This window comes from Cynocephalus volans, chromosome 11 (assembly GCF_027409185.1).
Source record: "Cynocephalus volans isolate mCynVol1 chromosome 11, mCynVol1.pri, whole genome shotgun sequence".
NCBI lineage: Eukaryota > Metazoa > Chordata > Mammalia > Dermoptera > Cynocephalidae > Cynocephalus > Cynocephalus volans.
This window is the reverse complement of record NC_084470.1, coordinates 118,542,319-118,554,716: the sequence shown is the minus strand read 5'-3', so window position 1 is coordinate 118,554,716 and position 12,398 is coordinate 118,542,319. Positions and strand designations below refer to the sequence as shown.

General features: G+C 43.0%; 1 protein-coding gene across 1 annotated transcript in view; it reads left to right on the top strand.

The window, feature by feature from the left end:
* The window catches only part of C4BPA (complement component 4 binding protein alpha), a 46,526-nt gene extending 39,032 nt beyond the window's left edge, over positions 1-7,494 (top strand). Inside the window, exons 9-12 of the mRNA XM_063113459.1 lie at positions 351-539; positions 5,379-5,549; positions 6,621-6,796; positions 7,321-7,494. Coding sequence (XP_062969529.1) covers positions 351-539; positions 5,379-5,549; positions 6,621-6,796; positions 7,321-7,494 — 710 coding nt within the window. The remainder of the gene's footprint in view (positions 1-350; positions 540-5,378; positions 5,550-6,620; positions 6,797-7,320) is intronic.
* The last annotated feature ends 4,904 nt before the right edge of the window (positions 7,495-12,398 follow it).

Here is a 12,398-nt window from a genome sequence, read left to right as displayed (position 1 = left end):
AATGAAGCCATAAGTAAACGGATGTTATTTGTCATTGCTCTTGAAAAATTTTGAAAATTTACATTTTCATACAGGTTTAATACAACTTCTCATTTTGAAGCCTCCTAGTGAAAATGCTTAATTGGAGAGAAATGACAGAATTAGAGTACTTTAGCAAATCAGGGGCAAGGAGAGCAGACTCAGAGTTCTTGGGTCTTCTTTTCTGTTTCCCCAACCTCTCTTCAGTGGTGGGATCTTCCAAACGTGGAAATTAGATTGTCAGGCATAGGCGCCTCCTCACGGTGAGGAGGCTAACCATTAGCCTCACTTTTTTTTTTTACTAACCATTAGCCTCACTTTTTATTTTTTAGAGGTGTGCTGCCCAATACCAGACCCAAAGAAAATTAAAATCACTCAACATAAAAAAAATCGTGCTGCCAATAGCTGTGCCTATTTCTATAGAGACAGGATTTCATATACATGTGATGAGAGCTATGAATTTTCAGCTACATGCCAATCAGATGGCACATGGAGTCCCCAGACACCATCATGCAATCAGGGTAAGAGCTTATATGATTTTGTTATTGTGGGAGTTTCTTCATATCGATATGATGAAGATTATTAAGAGAAGGTTTAAAATTAGGTAAAAGAATTTATATACCCTGCATGATTCTTGGAGTAGATCCAACTTTCTCTTTTTTTTACCCCCATTATTTCTTACCATTCTCTTGGCCTTTATGATTTCCTCTTCTTTTCTGAACCAGTGAAAATAGACCACCAGATAAGCTGGACTTTTCCATTAGTGCTTTTCGTTTCTTTGTATTTATCCTCTTCTCTTCCCTTACTTCTGGTCCATATGTCTTAATCTTCAGAACAAGACCTGCACCAATCTACTTGAACCTGCCTTTCTGAGCTTGCTTTCTTCTTCTTTCTCAAATAGCAACCATCTGCTGCCTCCAAGCCCTACAGTCAGACTGTCACCCCAATGTAAAGTGCCTTCCTTTCCCCCACCATGAGGCACTCAAATGCTAAGCACATTCCTCCCTTCTCTCATTGTGTTTGATAGCCTTGTCTATTAATTACCAAGAACAATTACCTCTGACCAGATTTTCCTATTTTTGCCTTCTGGGCCAGAAGACCAAAGGAGCCCAAAATGGCCAGGCATAGTCACAGCTTATAAATCGATGGGAAAATTCCTATCTCTTCTAGTGGAAATGTTCACACTTTGCCAACCAGGACTTTTAAACCTGCAGATCCCATAGTTTCGGGGACAAGAAGCACAAATTTCCCAAGTAGATCACTTAGAGTGTTGGAAAAAGGGGCCATTCATGTTTCTATCCCTTGGTTTCTGGGCCCATGCATTTATTTTATTGGGGATCCAGCTCCACAAAAGGTTGATCTTTGATTCAAAGTGAATACTTCATTCTGGAATAATGTCCCGTCATTGTAAAGTATTGCCTCTCAGCCGATACTTCATCTGTGTCTTTAACAGGCCATTTCAATATTCTAGTAGGTCGGCAGGTTCTGGTGATGCAGTATGTGATCTGAGTAGTGGATTTCATTACCATGGTCCCAATACCACATCTTTTTGGCTGCAAATGGGTCTTCTAATTGGACATAATATATTCTATGCCATTTGTTCAAATGCTCTATAAGCCTTCAGATAACAGTGCTGAGTGAGATCCTACATGCAGGAAAGGCAAATGAATATCTACAATACCTGTCTATTTCTATCAGAATAAATTGCTGTTCCTTTCAGGATGAAAGGGATCCAATATAGTCAATTTGCTATCAAGTGGCTTTTTGATTGCCTCATGGGATGTTATCATATCAGGGACTTAGCATTGTTGCCAGCAGGTTGGAAATTCAGTGAAAACAATTAGCCTTGGTGAGTGGGAGTCCATGCTGTGGGGACATGCCTATACTTCATCCACATCCCCATGGCTACTTTGCTCTTCTTCCTCTTGTACTAGCACCAGTGAAGCCAGTGACAGAGGATGGCTGACTTCAACTGGGTGTGACATTTTTTCTACATGATTGTTTAATGCCTCTTCTACTGAGGATGCTCTGGTGTTAACAGAGTAAAAATCTTCACACTTCCTGCCCTCTCCCATATGTCCTTTTACCTGCTTCTACCCCAGATCTCCTTATGCCCAGTCTTGCAATCTTTCTTCTTACAGGACCCTGACCAGACATGCCATTCATTCTATGCCATAAATCCTAATTTAGTCTTTCCTTAGGCCACTTCTTTTTGGGTGTACTACCTACAGCTCTGCCTATCAGGAAGATTTCTCCTTACACTGTCTTTTGAGACTACCCCTGATGAGGCTGTAATACAGCTTCCATCCATTTTAGCTTGTACACACATACCAAAAATATTCACACGTAACCAAGCTCAGACTTTTCCCTGTTCTGCCCATTGGTTATAGTGGATAAGTCATGTAGTCCTAAGTTTGAGCTAAGTTTGTTCAACAGTGGCTGGTCACAAGTAGGAACTGGGCTTCTTGTCTGTGAGGTTTGGCTGTGCCATCTGGTCCCGCTCTTGCTTAATCCCAGATGCACCACTTCCATCTTACAATAGATGGTTGCCTGCCTGACCTTATAACTTGATGGGTCTGACAGATAATTCACAATGAGTGATTCTGGCTGCATGGTCACTTGATGACTCAAGGTCAGGAGCTTTGTTTCTAGTTTCTATCAGGACCAAATAACGTGCCAGGAGTTATATTTCAAAAGCATATAATTATCTGCTGCAGTGCATGGCCTTGCTTCAGATCTCAAGGGCCTATGGCATGTTTGTCCCATTGACATTTGCATCTTTTCCAACTACAGCCACTTCCAATACACTAGGCTCTGCAGGGTCCTAAGGCCCAAGCAACAGGGAAGATGTCCCTGCTGACTAGACCTTCTGCAGTGCCCTTTCCTAACATGGTCCCCACTCAACCTGGTGATCTTTTGTGTCACTGAGAGTATGAGTTGGAGCAATATTTGCATGTATTGATTATGCTACTCCTAGAATCTGAGAAGGCCTCCTAGGTGCTGTGCTTCCTTCTTCGTGGTGGGACGTACAATTTGCAATAATTTTACTTTAGTTTGTATGGGATATCCTACTGTTCCCTGAATCCTGGACCTCTAAAAATTTTATTAGTCTAGCAAACTCCTGATCTTTATCTTTTGTGCTCTGGAACATCATCATCATGCTGGCTACTTCTTGCTCATTCAGTAGAATTAACATGATGCCGTTCACTCACAGGATCAGTGTGATGTTCTGTGGCTATCCAGATGGGTCAAGATATCTTCAGACTCTATCATGACAGGGTCAGGAGGGTTATCATAGCCCAGGGCTAAAACTGCAAATGTGTGCTTTTGACCCTTCCATGTGGATGCAAACTCTTTCTGATTTTCTTTTCTGACAGGCATGGAAAAGTAGGCCTCTGATAAATCAGCGGCTTTATTTACCTGAAGCCACATTAATCTGCTCTAGCAAAGATACCACATCTGGTACAGTAGCTGCAATAAGTACAAAAATGTTGTAGAGTTTTCAATAGTGTACTGTAATTCTCCAGAATCCTTCTAATCTTTGTAGAAGACAGACTGTTGAATTTTAATTAAGATATTATGGGGTGACTTCTCCCACATCTTTAGATTTTTAAGAGTGGCACTAATTTCCCTGTTCCCCTCCTACCCCTCATATCCTGATATATGTGTGTGTGTATATATATATATATATATATGTATCATATTTTATATATATGTATCATATTATATATATATGTATCATTATTTTTATATATATATATATGATATATATTTCTTTTACTTTCTTTGCCTTAGGGAGAGGGCAAGGTGTTATAGGCCAAGGACCCAATATTGGGGCTGTGCTAACTACCAGTCTGTGTATTCTGATTACACTTTCACAGATTATGTAAATGACCACCAAGTGATCTTATAGAAGAGCTGTGATGGTTCCAGGTATCAAAGTCAACTCAAGTCCCATGTCTAATAATCCTTGGATTATTCTCCACCTTTTACCAGTACACATTTACCCACATAAGTAAACATAGGTCCTCTTGGAGGACTAGGGAACTCATTACTGTGCATATTTTCCAAGGTGTTGTAGCATCTTCACTCCTGGAAACTGGATGCTTCTTCAGTCAATGATTGCTTAGCCTGAAAACTAGTCTCGGTCCAGAAACTGAGCAAGGGATTGTAACTTTTTGTTGGGCTAAATACCATCAGTCCCTTGACCATGCATCCTTATTTCTTTTCCTTGTACAAATTAAGCTGTAGTCCTTGTTGGCTGCTCATCTATCTTCACGCCCAAGAAAGCAGTGGTCTACTAATCTTTATAATTCTCAGGCACCCCTGGTTGCCTCTCTGATCTTACAATTCATTATAATGGTGCATTCACTTGGCTTCTGAGACACATGAACACCTCTCTGGCTATTGTTATTAGTGAACCTTGTTCTTTAATGACCTTTGCTGTCATCAGCTGCAGCCTTTGATGCTGGTGCTGCTCTTGTTAGGGAATTCCTTATGGCCTTGGTAAATATTGTATTCTCCAGCTTTCCCATTGTAACATAATTACCTGGTAGATTTTCCAGCATACGTACTATATCCACTCTAGCATGTTCACTTCCCTGAGTTATTTAATCCCTAATCTTCCACCTGCCATGGCAATTCCAACATTTCAATCTTGCTTATTGTGGGCCATCACTTTTTCCATGCTTGTAGGAGCATCTTAGCAGTGTAACTGCTATAGTCCACAAGTGTAGTACTTCGTCTGACGTTCCCACTGCTCCATTTATTTGACTTTTTCATGCACTGTTGGTGGACCCTGACAGAGTTCCCTTGCAGAGAGGTGCTCTGCACCGTGTCTTCTCTGTTATTTCAATGTGCAAGTCACTATTTTTATTCTTCCTGTGAGCTCCGCTCTGGAATATCTTACAATGCCATAAGTGTATTCTTGGTGCAGATGGATGGACCATTTGATTGAGGTGTAATGACTCAGAGGTGGTGGATTGACTTAACATCTTACAGTTTCTCACAGATGCGCATCTCCACGTTCAGCCTGAAATCGATTAAGTGCACCACTAGCACTGTGTGGCTTAGGGCTGTGTCCAGCCTTCGGCCAAAATTGTCCCTGACAGTGTAAAGTTGAGTGGACTTGTCAATGTAGTGAAGGGAAACCTAAGGGTTTATAACTCAAGGCTTCCTACAGCTCCTCAGCTGAGGTCTCTAGGAGGGCAGCACAGGTGCCTAGGGCAGGCCACGTGACCTTGTGGGCAGAGAGGATGGGAGGACAGAACGGAGCCCCCACACACCACACGGATTCTGGGGTGTGCTATTTTATGCAGACTGCAAGCTCACCTTTCTCACTTTCCTGTCTCACCGTCAAGGTTGCAGATTTCCTCCTAGCATTGCCCATGGACATCATAGACGGGTTACTTCATACATTATTCCCAAAGATGAGTTTATATACGAATGTGATGAAGGATATACTCTGGTCGGACAGGCAAAACTCTCGTGCAGTTCTTCAGGCTGGTCACATCCAGCTCCTCAATGCAAAGGTAACCCCAGCTCCCTTTTCAGCCCACGGCTAAGTCATGAAACTGTCATAAAAGGAATGAGAGCAAAGTTTCTTCTCTGACAAAGGAGCACAAAATAATTTGATTTAATTTAAATAATCATAAATACAGATGGTAACCAATGCAAAAAGTACAAAGGGCTGAATTAATCTTAATCTGAATCTGAATCTGAATTAACATCAACCTCCATTTCTGTCTCACCACCACAAAATTCAGCCTTCTTGAGGTGATATTACCAGTTTCTTGTATATGTTTCCAGAAATATTCTAAATGCATCACATTTTATATGAGTGTACATGTGGGCCAGAGGCAAAATTTTCACGGAAAATGGCCTTAGTATATACGCAGGCTCTCCTGGGCTAACTCCAAATATCATGTTCTGTGACAGGTATTTTCATCAGAGCCTGGGGCTGGGCACCACCTGGTATGATGTACAGGTGTATGTATGCTGGGGCAACAGAGTGATCCCAGCTTGCAGCCTGTTGTGGGGACAGGAGGAGTCAAGATCAAGTCTGATTTTTACATACATCCATACAGCTTGAATTTCACGTTGCTAACAAAAACTACAGGATTTGTTTGCTACCGTTGTGTCCATTGCCTGTAGGGGAAAAATAGGCAAGAGGGAAAATTTCATACCTAGAATCTTGTAGAGATCCGGACTTTGAGTGAGAGTTACTTTGCTCAGTGAGAATCTAGGGTCACATACCTTTTTGAAAAACTACCCTGTCATGCAATTTAAAACTGCTATGACCTCGGGCAAGTTTCCTAAGCTCTCTTTATCTCAACTTTCTCCTGGATAAAATGGAAATAATAACAGCACTCATTTCACGGGGCTATCTTGAGAGATAAATGAAGTAATCACAGAAAGTGCTCAGCTCAAAGTCTGATAGGTGGTCATGCTCAATAAAAATGTAAACTAATATTATTGTTATCAAAATGAAAGAAAAGAACAATCAACAGCACCTAAATGTAGTTCATTCTTATTATCATTCTAGACTGTTATGTGTTTTCTCATAAATTTACAGATTGCTTAAAAATTTGTTTCCATTACAGCTCTGTGTGTGAAGCCAGACATAGTACATGGAAAACTGTCTGTGAATAAGAGACAGTATATTGAATCTGAAAATATCACCATCCGTTGTGACTCTGGCTATGGTGTGCTTGGTCCCCAAATGATCACTTGCTCAGAGAACAGAACCTGGTACCCAGAGGTGCCCACGTGTGAGTGGGTAAGTGTCACAGTTCAAAGAAGTTATGTGCTATTAACCCCTAAACCTGGCGGCCTCCCCCAAACTCTGTCCCAGCCAGCAATGGTGACATCTGACTTGTCAGGATTGATTTCTGACCCACTCAGAGGAACTCTCTCTTTTTGCCTTGAAGTGTCTGCTGAGTTAGAAGTTTCCCTAACAGGAAAAACTGAGCTCTAGAGAGCAGGGTCCCATAGACCCGGCAGCGCTGACTCCAAACTTTTCTTTTTCTGGACTTTATAGTATGCTGACATTCTATTTCTGGATGGTCAGCAGAAATAGTCCCTGTCCCCACTGAGGCCTCTGGGCATCTGTCACAGAACGATCTGTGTTTTCTGGGGAAGAATATGGTGGGACCCAGTGATTCCTCGTTTTCTTGCTCAGCCACCAGTCTGAGGACAGTCTTGGTCCTGATCGTGTAGGACTTCCCTAGTCGGCCTGCATCCTCCTTCATTCTCATGTGACAGATGCCTCTCAACCTCTCCCACCGCCTTCATTTCTTTTAGGAGGTTCCTGAAGGCTGTGAGCACGTGCTTGCAGGCAGAAACCTCATGCAGTGTCTCCCACGCCCAGAGGATGTGAAAATGGCACTGGAGTTGTACAAGCTGTCTCTGGAGATTGAACTACTGGAACTACAGAGAGACAAGGAGAAACTGTCCACTCTGGAGTTATTACCATAATTTTTGCCAAAAGAGGGAGAAAAGGGTGCCTTGCTGGTTTGGTGCCTTCAATTCAGGAAGGATCACTTCAGTTTAGCATGTCTACTGCCCCTTTGGCATTGATATTTATGGTAATAAATATCCAGAAAGGATAATTTTTAAAGTTTAGTTCTTTGAGATTGTGGAACTATTGATCACCTTGTGGCTCATATTTTTGCTTTTCTGAACATATAGTGGACATTTCTAATAAAAAAACGTATTATAAACTATTTTGTCTGTATGGTCACGCTGTGACAATAACCCCCTCCATAATTGTCATGTTATATCTTTTAGGACTCTGTGAAATGAGGGTCCTAAACAAACCAATTACATATGTTAATATATTTATTTTACGGTATGGGATGCAAAAGTCTGAACTTGGGGTCAGAGCATATGAGTCCCTGGCCTGCTGCACTCCACAGGACCCTGTGCGATCACGCAGGTCCTCAGGGTTCAGATTACAGGACGACACTCCCCGGAAGTCTTGTCCTTCTCTCCGTTTCAGGGAGTCACACCCTCTTCCGAGCTCCTGAGCACGTTGCCTCTTTCACTCACGCACATCTCACTGTCGCCTCCATGAAGGGGACGTGCATTTGTGTCTGACCTCGGTGCTCCAACCCCAGAAGGAACTGGAGAGGCCAATAAGTGTGGAGCCCACGGGTCAGCCACCTCATATTCCCAAGTCTTCCCCAGATTTGGTGACCAGTTTCCTTCTCCCACGTGTGAGAAGAAACCCCTTGTTGATCCCCTTATATCTCGGGGTGCTCTGGAGGCTTCTATTCCTTCCAGCATCACTTCCTCCAACTCCTGCTTCCTCTGGAGTCTCCTTTCACTCACACCTCGGCTCCTCTGTCTCTTCTCGGCCTGGACACAAACCCTGCAGGGAACACCGTCCTCTTTGGTGTAATTTCCCTGAACATTGTGCAAGGAGGCGACGGTATGCAGCAGCTTTCCCTGAACTTACATGTAACAGAGGGGCTGCAACTGTCGGAGGAGCCCACTCATCATGGAAGCCACCTGTCCATGATCTTAAAAGCCATTCCTTGCTCCAGCTACTAGGAACTGCTTCTGGTTGATATTTCTTTTGGTTTTTCCCTGAGACAGTAACTCGTCTTCTTGGGAGGGGTCCCAGAAAGCACTGTGAGCACGTGGGCAGTGAGGCGGGGGCGGCAGGAAAGCTAAGGGGGGAGCACTAAGGAGGGGTCAGTGCTCCTGCCGCCAGGGGCCGTTGTGCTGACAGCCTCAGGGAGCACGTGGGACTCAGCTCTGAGTTGTCCTCCTGACGATGAGAGGACCGGGCGTCCTCACCCACCTCTCCCTTCCCTGCTCCAGCAGCACTGACTCCCAGGCACAAGGGACCACACTGTGGGCCGGCTGAGCAGGCCCCTGAGGACGGGGATCCCCATCAGGGACAGAGACCCTGGTAGCCAGGGGTGCCTATGGGGCTGTTTGCAGTAACCTCCAGGGTAGGCCAAGGGCACAAGGGTGGGGCACACATAGCCTCCCTAGAGTCCCTAGAGTCACCTTTTCTGTGTGGTCCTACCTGTTGACGTGCTGTTCTAGTCTATCACTCTCTCCCTGCTCAGATCTCTCATTTCCCCATCACATCCCTGGATCTCTGTGTTTCTCATTGCCCTGAACACTTGTGCCTCCACTTCTCTGGAGTGAGCTGCTCAGTGCTCCATGTGCCACTGGGCTCTGGGCCTATTTGGGTATCTCTCGTTATTTGAATTCTCACAAATTGAGTATCTGCTCACACTGCCTGAAAAACAACTAAAATTCACCAAGAAATCAACAATCCACTACAACTAATTTCATTCCCTTTTCGATTCAGGGCGTGAAGATACATCATGAGGCCCAGTGGTGCCTCAGACATTCTGAGAACAGAATGGTACCTTTGCTTTCACTGTTTAAACTCCTCTGCATCATACCTATCATCTTCTCTACATTATTCACCAAAAATATGATCTTAGAAAGTGGATGAGAGTATTAAGAATGTAGGTTAGCCTAAGGGGACAAGAAAAGCCTTATCGGAAGTATTTACAAGAGAGAAACTTGTTCAAGCTACAGCTCCTTAATGGTTGGCTGAGAGCAAGAAAGGGAACATGGATATTTTAGATTAAATTAAAAAAAAATTTTATCGGCCCCCGCTCCCCCACCCCTCCTCCTCATCCCTTCCTCCTCCCTCTCCTCCTTTTTCTCCTCCTTCTCTTCCTTCTCCGCCTCCTCACCCTGGTCCGGGTCTCTGCACTCCCGCCCGGGGCCCGCAGCCTTCCCCAGCCGATGCTGGGGACTCGGACCCGCACCCTGAGAGCCTTTGTTAATGGATGTGGTGGCCCGAGGCACCATGACCAGGAGGAGCAGGTTGAAAAGATCTGATGGCAGCACTACTTTGACCAGCTTCATCCTCAGACAGTGCGCACAGAGCGGGGAGACGTCCGGCCAGGGAGGCAGAGACTCGACAGAAACCACACACCCTGTGGGGCCGCCACTGCGTGATCCAGCAGCCCCCAGCCAGAGCGCAAGGAACAGGGAGAAGTCCTGCATGGGAAGTGGAAGCTCAACAGAGACCACACACACTGTGGTACCACCCCGTGATCCAGCAGCCCAGCAGAGTCCAAAGTGACCAGAGAGGTGGCTCCACGGAGAGGCCCAAGACCCGAGGCAACCACATACACAAGGCACTAGAGGCCAACTGGGCAGTCACGGAGGTAGCCATACCAAATTGGCAACCACAGCAACATCTTAGTTAGTCAATAGTCTCAAACCGGTGGACTGTGAAACCCCCTGCCACAATGAATAAACATTAAAAAAAAGATACCAGAAATACAAAAAATCAAGAAAGTATACCACCAAAAGTTAATAAATCTCAAACTCTAGATCCTATAGACCAAGAAGCCCTTGATGACTGACAAGGAATTTCGAGTGATAATTCTAAGGAAACTGAATGAGATACAAGAATACTCAGCTAGACATCATGATGAAACAAGGAAAAGTATACAAGACCTGAAAGAGGAAATGTACAAGGAAATCAATGTCCTGAAAAAAAAATGTAGCAGAACTTGCTGAACTGAAGAAGTTATTCAGCGAAATAAAAAACACAACAGAGAGTTTAACCAGCAGCCTTGTCGAAGCTGAAGAGAGAACCTCTGAACTTGAAGATGGGCTGTTTGAAATAACACAAGCAGACCAAAAAAAAAAAAAAAAAAGAATCAAGGACATTGAAGAAAATCTGAGAGCGATATCAGACAACCTTAAGTGCTCAAATATCTGAGTCTCGGGTATTCCAGAAGGGGAGGAAAACGGAGATTGCATTGAAAACATATTCAACAAAATAGTGGCAGAAAACGTCCCAGGTATAGGAAAATCACAGATCTTCAGATCCAGGAAGCTCAACGATCTCCAAATGTATTCAACCCAAAAAGGCCTTCTCCAAGACATGTTATAGTCAAATTGGCAAAACTCAGAGACAAAGAGAGAATCTTAAAAGCTGCAAGAGAGAAGCATCAAATCACCTATAAGGGAGCCCCAATCAGGCTAACATCAGACTTTTCATCAGAAACCCTAAAACCCAGAAAGGAATAGGATGATATATTCAAAATACTAAAAGACAGAGATTGCCAGCCTAGAATACTCTACCCTGCAAGGCTATCCTTCTGAAATGAAGGGCAAATAGTATATTTCTCAGACAAACAAAAACTGTGAGAGTTCACTACCACACGACCACCCTTACAAGAAATCCTCAAGGGAGTACTGGATTTGGTTCCTGAAAAATAGCTACCACTGCCATAAAAACCCAAGAAAAATCAAATCCCACTAGTATAATAAAAATGGCATTCATGAAGAGAAAACAAACAAAAATGCTATCTACAATCTAAGGAACCAACAAACACAGAAAACAAACAGTAAATCAGAAAGCAAGAAACAAAAGACACCTAAGACAACCAAACAACCAATAAAATGCTAGGAATAAATCAACACCTTTCAATAACAACTCTTAATGTAAAATGTTTAAATTCCCCAATCAAAAGACACAGACTGGCTGACTGGATTAAAAAGGAGGACCCAACTATATGCTGCCTACAAGAGACCCACCTCACCCATAAAGAATCACATAGACTAAGAGTGAAAGGATGGAAAAAGATTTACCATGCAAACAGAAAAGAAAAACGAGCTGGAGTAGCTATTCTTATATCGGACAAAATAGACTTTAAACTAAAAACCATAAAAAGAGACAATGAGGGACACTACTTAATGATAAAAGGACTGATCCATCAAGAAGACATAACAATCATACATATGTACGCACCCAATGTTGGAGCAGCCAGATTTATAAAACAAATTCTATTAGACCTAAAGAAGGAAATAGACACTAATACCATAATAGCAGGGGACCTGAACACCCCACTGTCAATATTAGACAGATCATCTAGGCAAAGAATCAGTAGAGAAACACAAGATCTAAACAAGACTCTAGACCAATTGGAATTGGCAGATATCTACAGAACATTCCATCCAACAACCTCAGAATATTCATTCTTCTCATCAGCACATGGATCATTCTCCAGGATAGATCACATATTAGGTCACAAATCAAGTCTCAATAAATTCAAAAAAATTGGAATTATCCCATGTATCTTCTCAGACCACAATGGATTAAAACTAGAAATTAATAACAAACGAAACTCTGGAAAATATACAAACACATGGAAATTAAACAGCATTCTACTTAATGACATATGGGTCCAAGAAGAAATTAAGCAGGAAATCAAAAAATTTATTGAAACTAATGAAAACAATGATATATCATACCAAAACCTGTGGGATACTGGAAAAGAAGTATTAAGGGGGAAATTTATTGCATTAAATGCTCACCTCAGAAGAAT